Source organism: Chiloscyllium punctatum, chromosome 17 (genome assembly GCF_047496795.1).
Source record: "Chiloscyllium punctatum isolate Juve2018m chromosome 17, sChiPun1.3, whole genome shotgun sequence".
Classification (NCBI taxonomy): domain Eukaryota; kingdom Metazoa; phylum Chordata; class Chondrichthyes; order Orectolobiformes; family Hemiscylliidae; genus Chiloscyllium; species Chiloscyllium punctatum.
This window is the reverse complement of record NC_092755.1, coordinates 90,395,493-90,414,124: the sequence shown is the minus strand read 5'-3', so window position 1 is coordinate 90,414,124 and position 18,632 is coordinate 90,395,493. Positions and strand designations below refer to the sequence as shown.

General features: G+C 44.1%; 1 protein-coding gene across 6 annotated transcripts in view; it reads left to right on the top strand.

Annotated features, from left to right (window-relative positions):
• The first annotated feature begins 991 nt into the window (after positions 1 to 991).
• LOC140488098 (unconventional myosin-XVIIIb-like) overlaps positions 992 to 18,632 on the top strand; it is a 483,418-nt gene continuing 465,777 nt past the window's right edge. For 2 of the 6 annotated variants that reach the window (XM_072587850.1, XM_072587849.1), the window contains exon 1: positions 1,359 to 1,423. In XM_072587850.1, coding sequence (XP_072443951.1) covers positions 1,412 to 1,423 — 12 coding nt within the window. In that variant the 5' untranslated portion in view covers positions 1,359 to 1,411. Of the gene's footprint in view, positions 1,151 to 1,358; positions 1,435 to 18,632 lie in introns of those variants that run through there. The other 4 variants (XM_072587853.1, XM_072587851.1, XM_072587852.1 and 1 more) reach the window with 4 other exon arrangements.

The following is an 18,632-nucleotide window of genomic DNA, read 5'->3' as shown; positions in this document are numbered from 1 at the left end:
CCCTTACACCCACCATCCAGTCCTGAAGAAGAGTTACACCCGAAACGTCGACTTCTCCACCTCCTGATGCTGCCTGGCTTGCTGTGTTCTTCCAGCTTCCTGCTTGTCTGTTTTGGATTCTAGCATCTGGAGCTTTTTATGTCTAAAAGATACAGTGAGCTGTTCTGGTTTCAAGATAGATCTCGCTGTACTCCTGACATAATTATGCCACATTTCTCTTCATAACTCACAAGATCCAGGCCCCCTGATAAGGCTGCCCCTTGAAAAAACATTTTCTTTGTGAGATTTGGCTTTTGTTGTGGTTTCCGGCAATTTCATTCTGTTAAAAAAAAATTGTAGAGCCTAAATATAATATGTGAGTAAAATATGAACACTAATGTTACCCCTGAGGGTAAACAATTTGGAATGCAATTTATTTTAAAGAAACATTTCACTTATGGATTAAACATATTACTATGTGTTAAAAAGAATCAGCTCAACGAGGTCTTTTTTGACAAAAACAAAAAACATGGATTTTATTCAAAGATAACAATGAATACTCTGATATAACAGACTGTTGCTATTTGCTTATAACTGCAGTCTTGATAGTGGACACTTTCCTACCCTAAACATTTACTCTGTTTTGATTATCTATTTAAAAAAAATCAAAATTTCTCCTACTAAGTTGTTTAGATTGGCCATCAAACACAGATGTGTGCCAGAAGTGATTTGTTTCGCTGTACAAAAACATACTGATTAATATTCATCAACCTTCAATAGTCTGCTTGAAAGGGAATGGAATGTGTGGGAAAAACTGAGGTAAGGATGATCCAACCTCGACCTGGCTTTGTTCACCTCTGTCCCTTCCCTGGTCCTGACTTTTCACCAAATCATGTCACTGTCCAGGCCTCAACAGCCAATAAATGCCTAAACGTAAAATCCATTGAGTATTTATAGTGCGGAGTTCTGTGCAGTCAGCTGTTGACTGAGTGAACACACTTGAGTATGTATATCCACAGCGGGGGTAGGGAACTGTTGGTCCTTATCACATTTCTTCTGCTCTCTGTCGTCTGCCTGCCTGGTAGGATTCTTTAGTGGCTGTTTGGAAAGAAAGTTCAGGAGTCCCAGCAACAAAACTTCACAGAGCCGGGGAGAGCAAGCCTTCTCAAAGGTAGAGTCGTTGGGTTGTGATACAAAAGGGATTTTATTTTAAAAGGGAATTAGCCATATTTTACCTCTTTCTTCTGATTGGGAATTGTTACTCAGAGCCTGACTGAGTAGGGTAGGGGGTGGTTATTTTTAGTCTGTGGAAGGGACGCTGTTGCTCACTGAAGAACTGTGCTCTCACTGCGGCTCTTGTGTCTGCTGCAGAACACTCGCATGGAGAAGTCTTCAATTCTCCTCTGTCAGGAGTTGTGTGAGAGACAATGCAATGGCCTTGGAGGTAGGACTGGGGTAAGGGAAACAAAAGGAATTTCAAATCACTGTCCTATGGAATTACCAAGCTTGAGAGGGAGGTGGAGAGAGAGGGGAGAGATCAAGGCCTCCAGTCCCACTCCACCCTGGTTCCTTACCCTCTCACTGATAGGTCGGGGGATAGGTGAGTGAGGGGTTCACTGCCTGGAGGGCATCCTGTCAATGGTCTGGCGAATGCTTCCTTCCAACTCGTGGGATATTGTGAATGGGAGCACATACTTTAGAAAGAAAGGTGAATGAAGGCAAGCATTAAAAATAGTAACATTTGTTGGGTTGCATTTCAGCTTTTGTGACCGTTTTGATGACTGTTACAGGTGGAGGAAGGTTATGTTTGAAAAGTGCAAATGTAGAACATGTAATCGAAATGTAAAAGGTGATTGACTTCTATTAGTCATGATTTGGAGATGCCGGTTTTGGACTGGGATGTACAAAGTTAAAAATCACACAACACCAGGTTATAGTCCAACAGGTTTAATTGGAAGCACAAGCTTTCGGAGCGACGCTCCTTTATCCTGATGGGCTATAACTTGGTGTTGTGTGATTTTTAACTTCTATTAGAACATTGTTGTGCCTCTCTCATGGTGAAACGTGAATCTCTGGAAGTTGCACCTAACATACTCAAAGGGATCAAAGGATATTCTGAAGGGTTCTAATATGTAGGCCCACTGTGAGCCTTCTTGAACCGCTGCAGTCCACATGCTGTCGGTAGGCCCATAATGCCTTTGGGAGAGATTTTCATGATTCTGACCTAATGACCAACTTTCTGACAATGATGACTCTCAGACTGCAAATATAGACTCGGGGAGCACAGATTCTAAATTCCAAATGGAATGCGGTGGTTCAAGGGGCAGCTCCCCAGCACCTTACAACAATACAACAACACACTCCAGTACAGCACAGGAACAGGCCTTTCAGCCCTCCAAGCCTGTATTGATTCCTCATCTCTATTTAGACCTGCCAGTTATTGTCCATGAGCTGTGTCGATCCTTCAGTCTGCCTCCTGTTCATGTGTCTATTGAGATGCACCTTAGATGTTGCTAATATGTCTGATTCCACCACAGCCAATGGCAGTGCATTCCAGACACACACCATCCTCTGTGTGAAAAATTTTCCTCAACTTCTCCCCTAAACTTTTCCCATCTCACTTTGAACCAGTGCCCTCTTGTACCAGCGCCCTCTTGTAGTTGACCTTTCCACTGTGGGAAAAAAAAACTGACAATCCATCCTTTGCATGCCTCTTACAATTTTGTAGACCTCTATCACGTCATCCCTCAGCCTCTGTCTTTCCAGTGAAAACAAACAGAGTTAATCCAATCTCTCCTCATAATTAAAACCCTCCAGATCAGACAGCGTCTTGGTAAACCTTCTCTGCACCCTCTGCAAAATGCCCTTCTGAAGGGCAACTGTGCATTAGAAAAATCCCTATAACCCTATACACCACTGATAATCAGAAATCTATCAATCTCAACCTTAGTCATACTCAAAGACTGAGTCAAGAGTGCGGTGCAGGAAAAGCACAGCAGGTCAGGCAGCATCTGAGGAGCAGGAGAATCAATGTTTCAGACATAAGCCAGCAATGTCCTGTGGTTGAGATTGCGAGCAGATTCTTTTGTTACTCATGAGATGACCCATTGCACTGTTTCCTGATGAATTCCACAGAACTGTGCACTCTCCGAAGACCTGGGTTATGACAAGGAAAGCTATTAAGCTTATTACAGACTGGGAACTGGCAGAGTGAACTCTTTAACCCCTTGATCTGGATTAGTGGAAGGATAATGTAATCCTTCATGCTCTTCCCACAGCATTAATTCCAGTTCACTGGTGGTGCTGCATGGCTTTAAGAGAACACGCACCATCTGTTATCCATGGCTGTGCCTGAATATTTCAGTTCTGCTCCTGTTTAGACCAAAGCCTAACTGAGCATGAAAAACATTTCATGGCACACAAAATTGTCCTTTCCTCTTTCCAAACAACATTCGGGTTAGATTTCTCTTTGATGGATTTGGAGAATTGTTATTTTCCTCATAGATGCGGACATCTCTGACTAAGCCAGCATTTATTGCCTATCCCTATTTACCCAGAGGGTAGTTAAGAGTCAACCCTCATTGCTGTGGGTCTGCAGTCACATGTAGGCCAGACCAGGTAAGGATAGCAGATTTCCTTCCCTAAATAGCACAAGTGAACCAAATGGTGTTTACCCCAACAGTCATTTTGTGGTTAACATGCGACCCTTAGTTCCAGATTCTTTATTGAAATCAAATTTTAACCATCTGCTGTGGTAGGATTTGAACCCAGGTCCCTCGAGCTCCTGGATTAATAGGTATAAGCTCGTGCCACTAGGCCATTTCCTTCCCTACATTGCCTTCATCTTCATTCCCAGTGTCTCCCTCACCCAGGAAAAACATCAACATGAGGAAGTTGATCTCTGGATATACAGGTTACTGCATCCTACAGCACCAGGCAATGCTGTTTGGTCCATTATATTGGTGCTAGCCTAATGATTTCCCCTTCCTCACTCTGTTCCCAGAGATTTTCCTTTTCAGTTTTATATCTCCAATCCTGTTTTGAAAATTACTGTGCAACCATTTGCCCATTGTTCATTACAGGTAGGTGGGAATATAATGTACTCAGATCAGCTTATTGACTGGTGAAGCACCCTCGAAGGGCTAGGTGACTTACTTCTAAACCCTCCTCCTGGCCTGGCCTAGCTCATCCTCACTCTAAACAACTTCTCCCTTGACTCTTCTCACTTTCTTCAGGTCAGAGGGGTGACCGTGGGTACCCACATGGGCCCTAGTTATGCCTGTCTCTTTGTGGGATCCTTGAAACATTCCTTGTTCCAATCCTACTCAGGTCCATCCTCACAACTCTTTCTCCAGTACATTGATGACATCTGGAATTGGGAAAAGTTTATCAATTTTGCTTCCAGTTTCCACCCTGCTCTCACCTTTACTTGGTCCTCCCTCCTCTTCTTTTACATCTCTATTTTCATTTTGCGAGTAGGCTGGCCACTGATATATACCATAAATCCATCGACTCAGTTACCTGGACTATACATCCTCAACCCTGTTCCTGTAAACATACTGACCCATTCTCCCAGTTTCTCTCTCTCTATCATAACCATTCTGGTGATGCCATCTTTTGTAGGGAGACCTTAGAAATGTTCATCTTCTTCCTCAACTGAGGATTCCCCAGCACCATGATTGACAGGGTCCTCAGCTGGGTCCGACCCATCTCCCACACTCCACCCCTCACCCCTTCTCTTCCCTCCCACAATAGCGATAGGTTCCCTCTGGTCCTCACTTCCCAGCCTCCCTTATGGAGACAACTCAAACTGTTCCATCAAGCCTGCCCCCCTCCTGATGGCTGGGGCATCATGGGCAGATGGTTCCTGACAGACCTACCACAAGATTGTAAGACAGAGGATTGGAAGTAGGCCATTCAACCCTTCGAGTCCATTCTGCCATTCAATGGGATCGTGGCCGATCTGGTAACCCTCAACTCCACTTTCTTGCCCTTTTCCCATAGTGCTTGATTCCTTTACTGATTAAAATTTGGCCCATCTCAACCTGGAATACACTTAATGACCCAAGTGGGACAGCTCTCTGCAATATAGAATTCCACAGATCCACAGATTTGAGAGAAGAACTTTTCTTGCTCCTACACTCTCCCACAAGGGGAACCAACCTCCCCACATCTACCTTGTCACACTCTCCCACAAGGGGAGACAACCTCCCCACATCTACCTTGTCACACTCTCCCACAAGGGGAGACAACCTCCCCACATCTACCTTGTCACACTCTCCCACAAGGGGAGACAACCTCCCCACATCTACCTTGTCACATCCCTGAACAGCCTTTTATGGTTTAATAAGGAAATCCACCATGAGCAGCCTCCTAGCTGCCCCGCATCACCCCCACCATCCAGAAACCGAACTGGGGCAGCCAGAACATGGACAGGCAGAGACCCAGAAAAGTGAGGTGGGAAATTCTGCTCTGACCCCACAATTGGTGGTAACCGTTTCAGGTGAGATCACTGAGTGAATGCTCGGACGATTTTCGCCTTTAAGAATGAGACAGGTTCGAGATGTAACCATTGCAGATTCAATCCCCATCCTTTCACTCTGAGAATCAACATGGGTTCAGTGACTGTCAGTGAGGTGGGAGTGTACATTTAGAATCCTAGGTGGGCAACAGGAGACGGGAGCGCTCCACTTCACTTACACTTTATTTTGATTATAGTCCAACAGGTTTAATTGGACGCACACTAGCTTTCTTTAGGTGGTACCCCCTGATGAAGGAGCGTCTCTCCAAAAGCTTGTGTGTTTCCAATTAAACCTGTTGGACTATAACCTGGTGTTGCGTGATTTTTTTTAACTTTGTACACCCCAGTCCAACACCGGCATCTTCAAATCATGACTTTATTTTGAGATTTTGAGTATTGTAGTCAGTTGCCATCATAACAGCAGTCTCCACACAGGCGGGAACATTTCAAGAATCTGATTTATGTTCTATGCTTATCTCGTGTGTCAGCTTGACTCAGTTGGTAACACTTCCACCTTTGAGTAAACAGATTATCAGGTTGTGAACCATGAATTTGCTTTTGCTGCTGTGACTCCAATGCAGTACAGAGAGAGCACTGAACTGCTGGCAGTTCCACTCTCCAGATGAACTGCAATTCAGATGCACATTGACGATTGTGTGGTTAAAAAGGGAAATAAATATTTGCAATATTGTGGGTGGCACGGTGGCTCATTGGTTAGCACTGACCCCCCACAGCACCAGCGGCCTGGGTTCAATTCTACCCTCGGGCGACTGCGTGGAGTTTGTACATTCTCCCTGTGTTTGCGTGGGTTTCCTCCGGGTGCTCCAGTTTCCTCCCATCTCCTTCCTATCGGAAAGATGTTGTGAAACTTGAAAGGGTTCAGAAAAGATTTACAAGGATGTTGCCAGGGTTGGAGGATCTGAGCTACAGGGAGAGGCTGAACAGGCTGTGGCTGTTTTCCCTGGAGCGTCGGAGGCTGAGGGGTGATCTTATAGAGGTTTACAAAATTATGAGGGGCATGGATAGGGTAAATAGACAAAGTCTCTTCCCTGGGGTGGAGGAGTCCAGAACTAGAGGGCATAGGTTTAGGGTGAGAGGGGAAAGATATAAAAGAGACCTAAGGGGCAACTTCTTCATGCAGAGAGTGGTACGTGTATGGAATGAGTTGCCAGAGGATGTGGTGGAGGCTGGTACAATTGCAACATTTAAGAAGCATTTGGATGGGTATATGAATAGGAAGGGTTTGGAGGGATATGGACCGGGTGCTGGAAGGTGGGACTAAATTGGGTTGGGATATCTGGTCGGCATGGACAGGTTGGATTGAATGGTCTGTTTCCATGCTGTACATCTCTATGACTCTATGACTCTATGTGCAGTTTAGCTGAATTGGCCATGCTAAATTGCCTATGGTTTTCAGGGCATGAGTCAGGGATAAATAGAGGATAGTAGAGGAATGGATCTGGGTGGGTTACTCTTCAGTGGGTCGGTGTGGACTTGTTGGGCTGAAGGGCCTGTTTCCAATTGTAAGGATTCTACGATTCTCTCCCTCAACCAACTAATGTAAAGCTCGAAAATGGTCTGTTGATCTCATACCTGCCTGTCTGCCTCGTAACGTTTGAAATATGTGTGTGTGTGTGTTCTTACATTAAAGATAGGTTGTCGCTATCAAAAATGGCATTTGTGATCCATCTGCACAGATACACTTGCAAGTAAGGACCAGTAAAAGAGCTTGGCAGGTGTTAATGTAGAAGCCCTTGTTACACTTTCAAAAGGTTATGTGCTTTGAGTAACGAGTGTTACAGAAAAGCTGATGGACCATCTTGGATTATCAGGCTGATCTCCAGAAGTTTTGCCCAGATCTTAAGTGAGATTCTCTGGTTTATTTCAATTCCAGAGGGGCATCCCAAATCTTCCATTTCCTAGTTGAGAGGAACAAGGTTGGTCCAAAAACTAATGCTTTTTCTTGTGGCTATCTTTGCCCACAATGTAAATGCACTTACAACGAGCCAGTTTGGCTAGATTTACATGGATGTTGCCGGGGTTGGAGGGTTTGAGCTACAGGGAGAGGTTGAATAGGCTGGGGCTGTTTTCCCTGGTGTATCAGAGGCTGAGGGGTGACCTCATAGAGGTTTATGAAATCATGAGGGGCATGGATAAGGTGAATAGCTAAGACCTTTGCCTCAGGGTAGAGGAGTCCAAAATGAGAAGGCATAGGTTTAAGGCGGGAGGGGAAAAATTTAAAAGGGTCCTAAGGGACAACGTTTTCATGCAGAGGGTGATCTGTGTTTGGAATGAACTGCTAGAGGAAGTGATGGAGGCTGGTACAATTACAGCAACTAAAAGCATCTGGATGGGTATATGAACAGGAAGGGTTTAGTGGGATACAGGCCAAATGCTGGCAAATGGGATTAGATTAATGTGGAATATCTGGTTGGCATTGACGAGTTGGACCAAAGGGTCTATTTCCTTGCTGTACATCCCTATGACTAAACATGGGAAGAATGAGTAATACAATACATATACAGACAATTTAGAAATAAACTCCAAGTCCAAAATAATATATTTTTTTGAAAAGAAACAAATATACAGATCAATCTCTGAACTGTTCACAAAGAACAGATAGTTGAACATTATGTCTGACCCAGTGGATGTTACAGATAGCACTGACTTTAAGAGTTGTATAGTTGAGTGCTCAATCCTTTGTTTGAAGGGTGATTATGATGTTCTGATTCTTTTTGATTGTGATAGAATAGAGGGTGGGAGAGAGTCCTTTTGTTCTTTTTTTTTGTGTCTGGCTACTAGCTAGCTGACTGCAGAATAAGAGAATCCCTTTGACTACAGCACAGGGGCGGCTTGAGATTAGTTCCTCGACTTTAATGTTCACAACATGCTAATGCTCAAACCCAGACTGACATGTACAAGAGCTTTCAATCCCACTAGTACTCTCCAGCAGGGTTGAAAATGGCTTTTTAACTATATGCAGTCTTTATTTGGAAAAAACTCAATGTGTCTACAATTTGAGATGTGATCCACGGGGGGTGGCTTGCTGATGAACAGGGAGTGTCGATTTATGAATTGTTTTGGTATTATATTTTGCATAATTGCAGATGCCCAGAATCACTTTTGAGTCAGTGAAATACTTTCCAAATTTGGCCACGGTCACAATGTAAACATGGTAATCCATTTAGAGTATTGTGCGCAGTTCTGGTCCCTTTATCTCAGGAAGGAAGTATTAGCCTTGGACCGTGTACAGAGGAGGTTCACAAGAATGTCCCAGGAAGGAAAAATTTAACACATGAGGAACTTTTGAGGACTCTGGGTGAGTACTAAATGGTGTTTAGAAGGATGAGGGGTGATCTAATTGGAATATACAGAATACTGAATGGCCTGGACAGACTAGATATTGGGAAGATGCTTTCATTCGTAGGAGAGACTAGGACCTGAGGGCATAGCCTTAGAGTAAAGGGAAGACTTTTTAGAACAGAGATAAGGAGAAACTTCTTCAGCCAGAGAGCGGTGAATCTATGGAATTCGCTGCTACAAAAGGCTGTGGAGGCCAGGTCATTGAGTATGGTTAAGACAGTGATAACTAGGCTCTTGAGTATCAAGGGGATAAAGATTATGGGGAGAAACTGGGAGAATTGGGTTGAGTAATTTATCAGCCACTTTTGAATGGCAGAGCAGACTCAATGGGCTGAATGGCTCAATTTCCACTCCTATGTCTTATAGTCTTATGGTCTTATGGTCACTTGCACACAGCGAGTTTCAGCAGACTAGCAGTTGGGTAATGATTTGATAGTCATTAGTTTTGGGTGTTGGTAAACAGATAAATATTGGCTAAGATATCGGGGAGAACTCCCATGGTGATTAGTTTGGTTTTAGGAGCTAGTTTGTGAAGTTAATCCATTCTTGACAAGATAATGTATTTGGAGTTTGCTTATATACAGCCTTCAATAGACCTTCTTGAGTTATTGTGTTCAGTGTTGGGCATTGATACTTAGAAAGACTATATCAGTTCTGGAATGAATACAACACAGATTCCCCACAAAGACAAAGGGGCTAGATTACATAAACTGAGATTGGAAGGTGACTTGATGGATGTTTAAAATGTTACAAGGATTCAATAGCATGGAGACAAAGAAGTGCTTCCTAATGTTAAGAGATCAAAGAGATCAATGAGGAGACATAAACATAATCATGAGATTAGAATTAAGCTTTTAAAGAGAAAAATCAAGATGCAGTTTTCCACACAAAGGACAATACAAATCTGGAATTCTGTCACTAAAAAGTTGTGGCTCCTGAAATGATTGAGGCTTTCAAGACTGAGATTTGTGTTGGATGAGGACATTTGGGAAATAATAATAATAATAATAATAATAATAATAATAAAGACTTGTAAATGGGAATGTTGAGCAAATCAGTCACTATCGAACTGAGTGGTGAGACAGGTTCAAGGGGCTGAATGGCCTATTCTGTTCCTATGAGATTGTCCTAAATGGGACAGAGGAAGAAGACTTTCATTAATCTGGAGTGCTTTTAAATTCAAGCCTTACAGCAGATGGGAATGACATGTCATCTTACCCCTTGACCCAATACTTTCCACGTAAATTTCCCCTTCACCTCCCAAACCCTGTCATCTCTCAACACCCCCTCACCTCTCAAACACCTCATCTCCCAACACCTCTCTCCTCTCTACACCCCCTCACCTCCAAAACCCTGTCACCTCCCAAACCCCCTCACCTCCCAAACCCCTCACCTCTCAAACCCCTCACCTCCCAAGCCTTCCCTCACATCTCAATCCCCCCTCATCTTCCAACTCTCCCACCTCTCAAACTCTCCCCCATCTCTCAAACCCCTATCTCTCAAACCCCCTCACCTCCCAAACTCCCTCCACTTCCCAACTTCCTCTCATCTCCCAAACTCCTCCCACCCCCAACACACCCTCATCTCCCAAATCCCCTCTCACCTCTCAAACCCCCGCTCACCTCCCAACCCCCCCCACTCACCTCTCAACACCCCTTACCTCCAAACGCCCCCATCTCCCAAACCCCCTCTCACCTCCCAAACCCCATCTCACCTCCCAACCCCTGCTCACCTACCAACTGCCCCCTCACATCTTCCAACACCCTTGACCTTCCAACCCCCCGATCAGCTCTCCCCTCACCTCCAAATATCCCCCATCTCCCAATCCCCCTTACCTCCCAAACCCGCCCTCATCTCCTAACCCACCCTCATATCTTCCAGCCACCCTTCTCACCTGACAATCTCCCCTCATCTCACAGCCCCCCTCACCTCCCAATCCCTGCTCTCACCCCTCAAACCCCTTGTCTCATCTCCCAAACCCCCTCTCTACACACCCTATAGCCCCTCCCAGACACAAAGCAAGTCCTGCCTCCCAATCAGTGTTTCCCAGAGACTTACTACATGAATCCCACAGCGGTGCAGCAGCCCCAGTCAAGGCACTGGCTGTGGCACTGCTTCCAAGGTACTACCTCACATTTAAAGAGCTCACTTTCACTAGCCCCTTTAGAGACAGCAACTCTCTGATGGCCATATAAACACCATCCGCTGTCACTGCCTGTGAATTGGGTGACTCAGTTCACCCACAAAGGTCAAGCGCTCTGTTTACTGATCACCAGCCTTTTACCATCTTCCTCAGACACTGGGAAAAATTCTGACGGCAACCACTGATTTAATTGCTCTGTTGCTTGTGCAGTTTGGAATTCCACGCAGTGAAATAAACAGATTAGATCCCGTGGTATCAGCGACCCAAGTGCTTTATCAAAAAACCACATTCCACAAATGTTCCTGCAATATATTTAGCCTAAGTTACAAGTCTTGCCACTGCTAGCTTGAAAAGGATTTTTGGATTTGTATAGCTTCTGATCTGTCACTGAATACATTCAAGGGCCTTACACAATAAATTGATCTTTTGTAGTGCAGTAAAAGATCTTTCCCTAACTATTTTATAGGATGTGAGTGCAATGGCCGAGTGGTATTATCATTGGACTGTTAATTCAGAGACTCAGCTCACGTGCTGGGGACCTGGGTTCGAATCACTGCCATGGGAGATGGTGAAATTTGAATTTGTGTAAAAATCAGGAAATAAGAGCCTGATGATGCCCCTGAATGTGGAGGAGCCAGGGTTGGACAAAGTTAAAAATCACACAATGCCAATAGGTCTATTTGGAAGCACTAGCTTTCGGAGTACTGTGAGAGCTAATGTTTCCAAATAAACCTGTTAGACTATAACCTGGTGTTGTGTGATTTTTAACATGAATCCATTGTCAGAGGAAAAACCCATCTGGTTCACTTTAAGGAAGGAATCTGCCATCCTTACCTGGTCTGGCCTCCAAGTGACTCCAGACCCACAACAAGGTGGTTGATACTTAACTGACCTCTGGGTATTGTCCTGTGAATTTAATTTTTGAAAAGGTACTAAATTTTCAGTCTTGGGTCTGAAAAGCAACAAAGACAAATGTGACAAAACAACATCAGAGTGAAGGGCAGAGGATTGTGTCTTGTTCAAGGACTGTCATTGCCATACAAGACATGCTTTATCCCTGAGAACATTATAGCACATTCATCAACATCATTAAAACACACAATTAAGACAGAAGGACATGGTACAGGGCCTTGGGGGCTGTAGCAGCACCATTAGGTGCTTTACTGCATGAGATACGACCACCTAATTAAACAGGAAAGCAATCCTTTTTGAAAGGGTGAGCAGAAATGCCCATAATTTTTAATTTGATTAATATGGGACTGTGGGGCCTACTGTCCTTCAGGTAAATAGTATAAGATTGAAGCAGTAATGTTGCTGTTATTGAGTGGGTTCTGCCGGAGGGAAGGATTGAAATATCGCAGTCTGTGACGAGGGATATAATCAAATGGATTCTCATATTACGAACAGATGTACAGCGAGGAGGGAATCTGTTTGACTGTTTGAGATTAGCACGAAATACTCTCACGTCTAAATCAGACAGTAGTGGCTTGTATCCCAGTGCATAGACAAGAGTGTAGAAACCCATGCTGGTGTATTACTGAGGGAGTGCCATTGTTCAGATGAGATGTTAATCTTATCACAATGTTCGGATGTGAATATAGGAGATATGGTTAGTAAGTTTGCAGGTGACACCAAAATTGGAGGTGTAGTGGACAGTGAAGAAGGTTACCTCAGAGTACAATGGGACCTTGATCAGATGGGCCAATGGGCCAAGGAGTGGCAGATGGAGTTTAATCCAGATAAATGTGAGGTATTGTATTATGGTAAGGCAAACCAGGGCAGGACTTAAAGAGTTAATGGTATAGCCTTGAGGAGTGTTGCCAAACAGAGACCTAGGAGTGCAGGTCTGTAGTTCCTTGGAAGTGTAGTCACAGGCATGTGACATTAGATTAGATTCCCTATAATGTGGAAACAGCCTTTTAGACCAACAGGTCCACACCAACCCTCCAAATAGTACCCAGCCAGACCCATTTCCCTCTGACTAATGCATTTAATACTATGGGCAATTTAGCATAGCCAATTCACCTGGCCTGCACATCTTTGGACTGTGGGAGGAAACTGGAGCACCCGGAGGAAACCCTCACAGACACGGGGAGAATGTGCAAACTCTACACAGACACTCACCCGAGGCTGGAATCGAACCTGGGTCCCTGGCACTGTGAGGCAGCAGTGCTAACCACTGAGCCATCAAGCTGCCCCGTACTTGTTTTATTGGTCAGTGCATTGTGAAGAGCACTTGTTATGTTATGTTGTGGCTGTACAGGACATTGGTTAGGCCACTTTTAGAATACTGCATTGAATTTTGGTCTTCCTACTATACAAAATATGTTATTAAACTTGAAAGGATTCAGAAAAGATGTACAAAGGTGTTGCTGGGATTGGAGAATTTGAGATCTAGAGAGAGACTGAATAGGCTGGTACTTTTTTCCCGGAGTGTCAGAGGCTGAGTAGTGACCTTTCAGAGGTTTATGAAATTATGTGGGGCATGGATAGGGTGAATAGCCAAGGTCTTTTTTTCCAGGGCAAGAGAGTCCAAGACTGGAGTGCATTAGTTTAAGGTGAGAGGGGAAAGATGTAAAAGGGACCTAATGGGACAACTTTTACACACAGAGGGTGGTGCGTGTATGGAATGAGCTGCCAGAGGAAATGGTGGAGGCTGGTACAGTTACAACATTTAAAAGGCATCTGGATGGGTATATGAATAGAAAGGGTTTAGCAGGATATGGGCCAAGTGTTGGCAAATGGGATTTGGTCATCGTAGACATGGACATGTTGGAGTGAAGGGTCTGTTTACGACTCTATGACAGTAAAGGATCCCACAACACACTTTGAAGAATTCTCCCCCATGTCCTGGCCAATGGTACCATAAAACAAAGAACTGTGGCTGTTGGAGATCTGAAACAGAAACATAACAGTGCAGTTAGGTTTTACATCGAAATACAGCATAACCTTCCAGTCTGGAATGCTGGATTCCTGAAGTTTGAAATTTTCTGGATTATCAAACAGTGCTAGAATACTGAACTGGAAGTGTGCGAACCAGAAAACCCTACAGGTGTAGCGATATGTTTGTGGTTATTACTGACACAGTGTGGTGTGACCAGTGTGATTGGAAAAAGCCTGAAATGATATGGGATGTAGAGAGGGATGCGGCTAACAGTGGAGGGGATGTGGTGAGAATCCAGACAATAGGTTTGGGGGTGAGGTAGGTGTGGGAGAGTATGAACTTTGCAAACTTAGCAACAATGCACTTAGTTCCTTCATCCATATTGTTAATGTATGATGTGAATTGGTGTGGTCCCTGCAGTACTCCACTGGTCACTGGCTGCCATCCGAAAAAAGACCCCTTTATCATTGATTGCAACATGTATACCTGAAAGGTGATATCCAAATGCAAGTTCTGTCCTATTTCTGTCTAGATTAATGATGTTCTCAACCACTTTCCAGGCAAACTGAACCAGCTGATCAGACCTGTTATACAAACAAATGCTTTGTAATGTCTGCCTTCTGCCAGTCAGCCAATCCTCTATCCATACCCAAACCTTGCTCCTTACACTGTGGGCTCTTAGCTTCTTTAGCAGCCTCCTGTGCGGCACCTTGCCAAAGGCCTTCTGGAAATCCAAATAGATCACACCCACTGGCTCTCGTTTGCCTAACTTGATTGTTACCTGCTCACGTATTCAAACAGACATGACCTCCCCTTGAGGAAGCCAGGCTCATCAGCCCTCTTTTACCATGCACTTTCAAGTGCTTATCCTTAATAATCCACTCTAAAATCATACCAATGACAGAGGTCAGGCTAACCAGCCTGTAGTTTCCTATCTTCTGCCTCCCTCCTAACAGAGGTCTTACTTTAGCCATTTTCCAGTCCTCTGGGACCTTCCAGTCCTCTAGTGTCTCTGTTATGGTAGTGAGGTGTCATCACTGCCATCTGTGCTGGTGGCTGGCAGCTATCTTTGTTGGCCATCTTGGCGCCGGCATTACATGTTCTGTAAATAGAAACCTGGGGCATGCAACAGGACGAAGCTATTATAAAGCAGGAATGAAAGTCAGAGTCAAAAGGTGTGGTGCTGGAAAAGCACAGCTGGTCAGGCAGCATCTGAGGAACAGGAGAGTTAACATTTCGAGCATAAGCCCTTCATTAGGAATGTGAAGAAGGGTTTATGCTCAAAACATTGATTTTCCTGCTCCTCGGATGCTGCTTGACTGGCTGTGCTTTTCCAGCACCACAGGTTTTGACTCTGATCTCCAGCATTTGCAGTCCTCACTTTCTCCTAGGAATGAAAGTTATCCAAATACTCCTATCTTCTATATTTTGACTTGCAAAGTATTGTACTGAAATGATGCTGTGGACTGCTTTTGCCCATCTAAAAGATTTGTGGATCACTGGGATTTTGAATCAATGGTTATTAGGACTGGAGAGATTGCACTGAATGTCGAAGTTAATACAAAAATAGGTCATCCAGGACAACCGGAATGCGCCAGAGTTTAAGCTCTAGATTAGCTCTCACTTACTTGGCTTCACCTCTACTGAAGGAAAAGAATATTGAGAAATGTTTGTGCTACATCATTAAGTTATACAGTTATGTAGACTACTTGATAATTAACAATTAATATTAAATTGAATACTTAACAAGAAGAAGTGAATCAGATAATGAGGATCAAAACAAGAGGGATCAGATTCTAAGTGATGAACAACAACCTCAAGACAGGCAGACATTACAAAGCATTTGTTTGTACAACGAGTCTCATCAGCTGATTCAGTTTGCTGGGAATGTGGTTGAGGACATCATTAATCCAGACAGAAATAGAAAAGAACTTGCACTTCGGTATCACCTTTCAGGTATACACACTGCAACCAATGATATTCCTATAAAGTGTACAGGAGTTGGTGTTGTTATTTTAGCAAACTCAGCAGCCAATTTTTGTACTTCAATGTTCAAAAATAGCGACGACCTGTAATTCTACTTCGGCAATGACAGTAGAGGGATAAATGTTATCCAGAACACCGGTAGAAATCCAATGTTTTCCTTAATACAGTGGATCCAGAGCAGCAAACATATCCTGCTGGAAAGTTTTAACTAAAAGGCACCATCTTCAACAATTTGGAATTCCTTCTGTACTACTGCTCAAGTCCTCAAGTGAAACATCAACTCATAAGCTCCTGGCTCAGAGTCAAGACTGACACCACTGAGCTAAATGTGGCACATATATAAGAAGGTCATTCGAATTGGCACTTCAGAAGCATGAAATCAAATGAACCAGTTTTACCAAAACCTACCTGTGAAAGAAAAGCAATTGCTTTCATAGGGTGCTTTTCAGCAACTTTGGGAAGTCACAAAGTGCCTTAGAGCTGTTGGTATTATTTTAAAGTGTACAGTTGTTACAACCATACGTTTTGAAATGCAGTTACTATGGTGATGTTGGAATAATGACAATATGGCCTGAGGAGTGGCAGATAGAGCTTAATTTGGATAAATGTGAGGTATTGCATTTTTCTAAAACAATTGAGGATGTGGCTTATACAATTGCTGGTAGGGCCTTGGTAGTATTGCAGAACAGAGAGACCTCGAGGTTCAGGTACATAATTCTTTTAAATTTGTATTACAGGTAGACAGGGTGGTTAAGAAGGCATCGAGCATGCTTGCCTATATTGCTCAGACCCTTGACTATAGGAGTTGGGGCGTCATCTTCACATTGTACAGGATTCTGATAAGGTCTCTTCTGGAGTACTGTGTACAGTTCTGGTCATCCTGTTTTATTAATCTGGAGAGGGTTCAGAAAAGATTTACCAGGATGTTGTCTGGAATAGAGGGTTGAGGTATAAAATTAGACTCGAAAGGCTGGGACTTTTTTCACTGGACCATTGGCGATTGAGGGGTGACTTTATAGAGGTTTATAAAGTCAGGAGGGGAATTGACAAGATGAGTGACAAGGGTCTTTTCTCTCGGGTGGAGGAGTTCAAATCTCAGAATCATATTTTTAAGGTGAGAGGAGAAAGATTTAGAAAGATCATGAGGGGCAGCAATTTTACAAAGAGAGTGATTAGTGTGTGGAATGAACTGCCAAAGAAAGTGATAGATGTGGGTACAGTTGCAACATGTAAAAGACATTTTGGATAAGTACATGAAAAGGAAAGGTTTGGAGGGATGTGGGCCAAGCGCAGGCAGGTGGGACTAGTTTAATTTGGGAAAATGGTCAGTGTAGACTGGTTAGACTGAAGAGTCTGTTTTCATGCTGTATGACTTTATGATCCTATAACCAATTTTTGCAGAGGTAGCATGTGCAAACAGCAATGAGACAACAATGTTAGAGATTGTATTCGTGAGATGCAGCCAACTGGCTCATCTTTGAAATTGTTCCATGAAATCTTTTATGTCTACCTGAGAAAATAAGATGCTAATAAGGCTTTATATTCTATCCACTTCCTATGTGCCTCAGAACTCGGGACAATAAGTAGAGACCTACAGGTCTTTGAAACATGAAATCGAAGATGTACATCAAAATTTTTGCACATAGATCATAAGAGGGCCTTGAAATTGCAAAAACTGAAACAGCTTTCAAAAATTGAAATGCAGAACAGAAACATCAATGTTTTAGCTATTTGCTCAGACTGTATAGCTACAGATATGTTTTTCAGAGGACAGTGTGGAAGGTGGCATATAGAGTGCTGCCTATGGCATGGTTGGTGGATGGATGACACAGGATGATGATTGATGAGCTACACATTTGATGGTGACTCATCTGAGCATGGCATACCATGACACCAAATTTTCTGGCAGGAGTAACTTGGGCTAATTCATGGTAAATGCGGAAAATGTTTTACTGGAAAAGCGCAGCAGGTCAGGCAGCATCCAAGGAGCAGGAGAATCGACATTTTGTGCATGAGCCCTTCTTCAGGAATGAGGAAAGTGTGTCCAGCAGGCTAAGATAAAAGGTAGGGAGGCGGTACTTGGGGGAGGGGTGTTGGAAATGCGATAGGTGGGAGGAGGTCAAGGTGAGGGTGATAGGCTGGAGTGGGGGTGGGGGCGTAGAGGTCAGGAAGAAGATTGCAGGTTAGGAAGGTGGTGCTGAGTTCGAGGGATTTGACTGAGACAAGATGGGGGGGAGGGGAAATGAGGAAACTGGAGAAATCTGAGTTCATCCCTTGTGGTTGGAGGGTTCCTAGGCGGAAGATGAGGCGCTCTTCGTCCAACCGTCGTGTTGCTATGGTCTGGCGATGGAGGAGTCCAAGGACCTGCATGCCCTTGGTGGAGTGGGAGGGGGAGTTGAAGTGTTGAGCCACGGGGTGGTTGGGTTGGTTGGTCCAGGTGTCCCAGAGGTGTTCTCTGAAACGTTCTGCAAGTAGGCGGCCTGTCTCCCCAATATAGAGGAGACCACATCGGGTGCAGCGGATGCAATAAATGATGTGTGTGGAGGTGCAGGTGAATTTGTGGCAGATATGGAAGTGTCCCTTGGGGCCTTGGAGGGAGGTTAGGGGGGAGGTGTGGGCGCAAGTTTGCATTTCTTGCGGTTGCAGGGGAAGGTGCCGGGAGTGGAGGTTGGTTTGTTGGGGGGTGTGGCCCTGACGAGGGAGTCACGGAGGGAGTGGTCTTTTCGGAACGCTGATAGGGGAGGGGAGGGAAATAT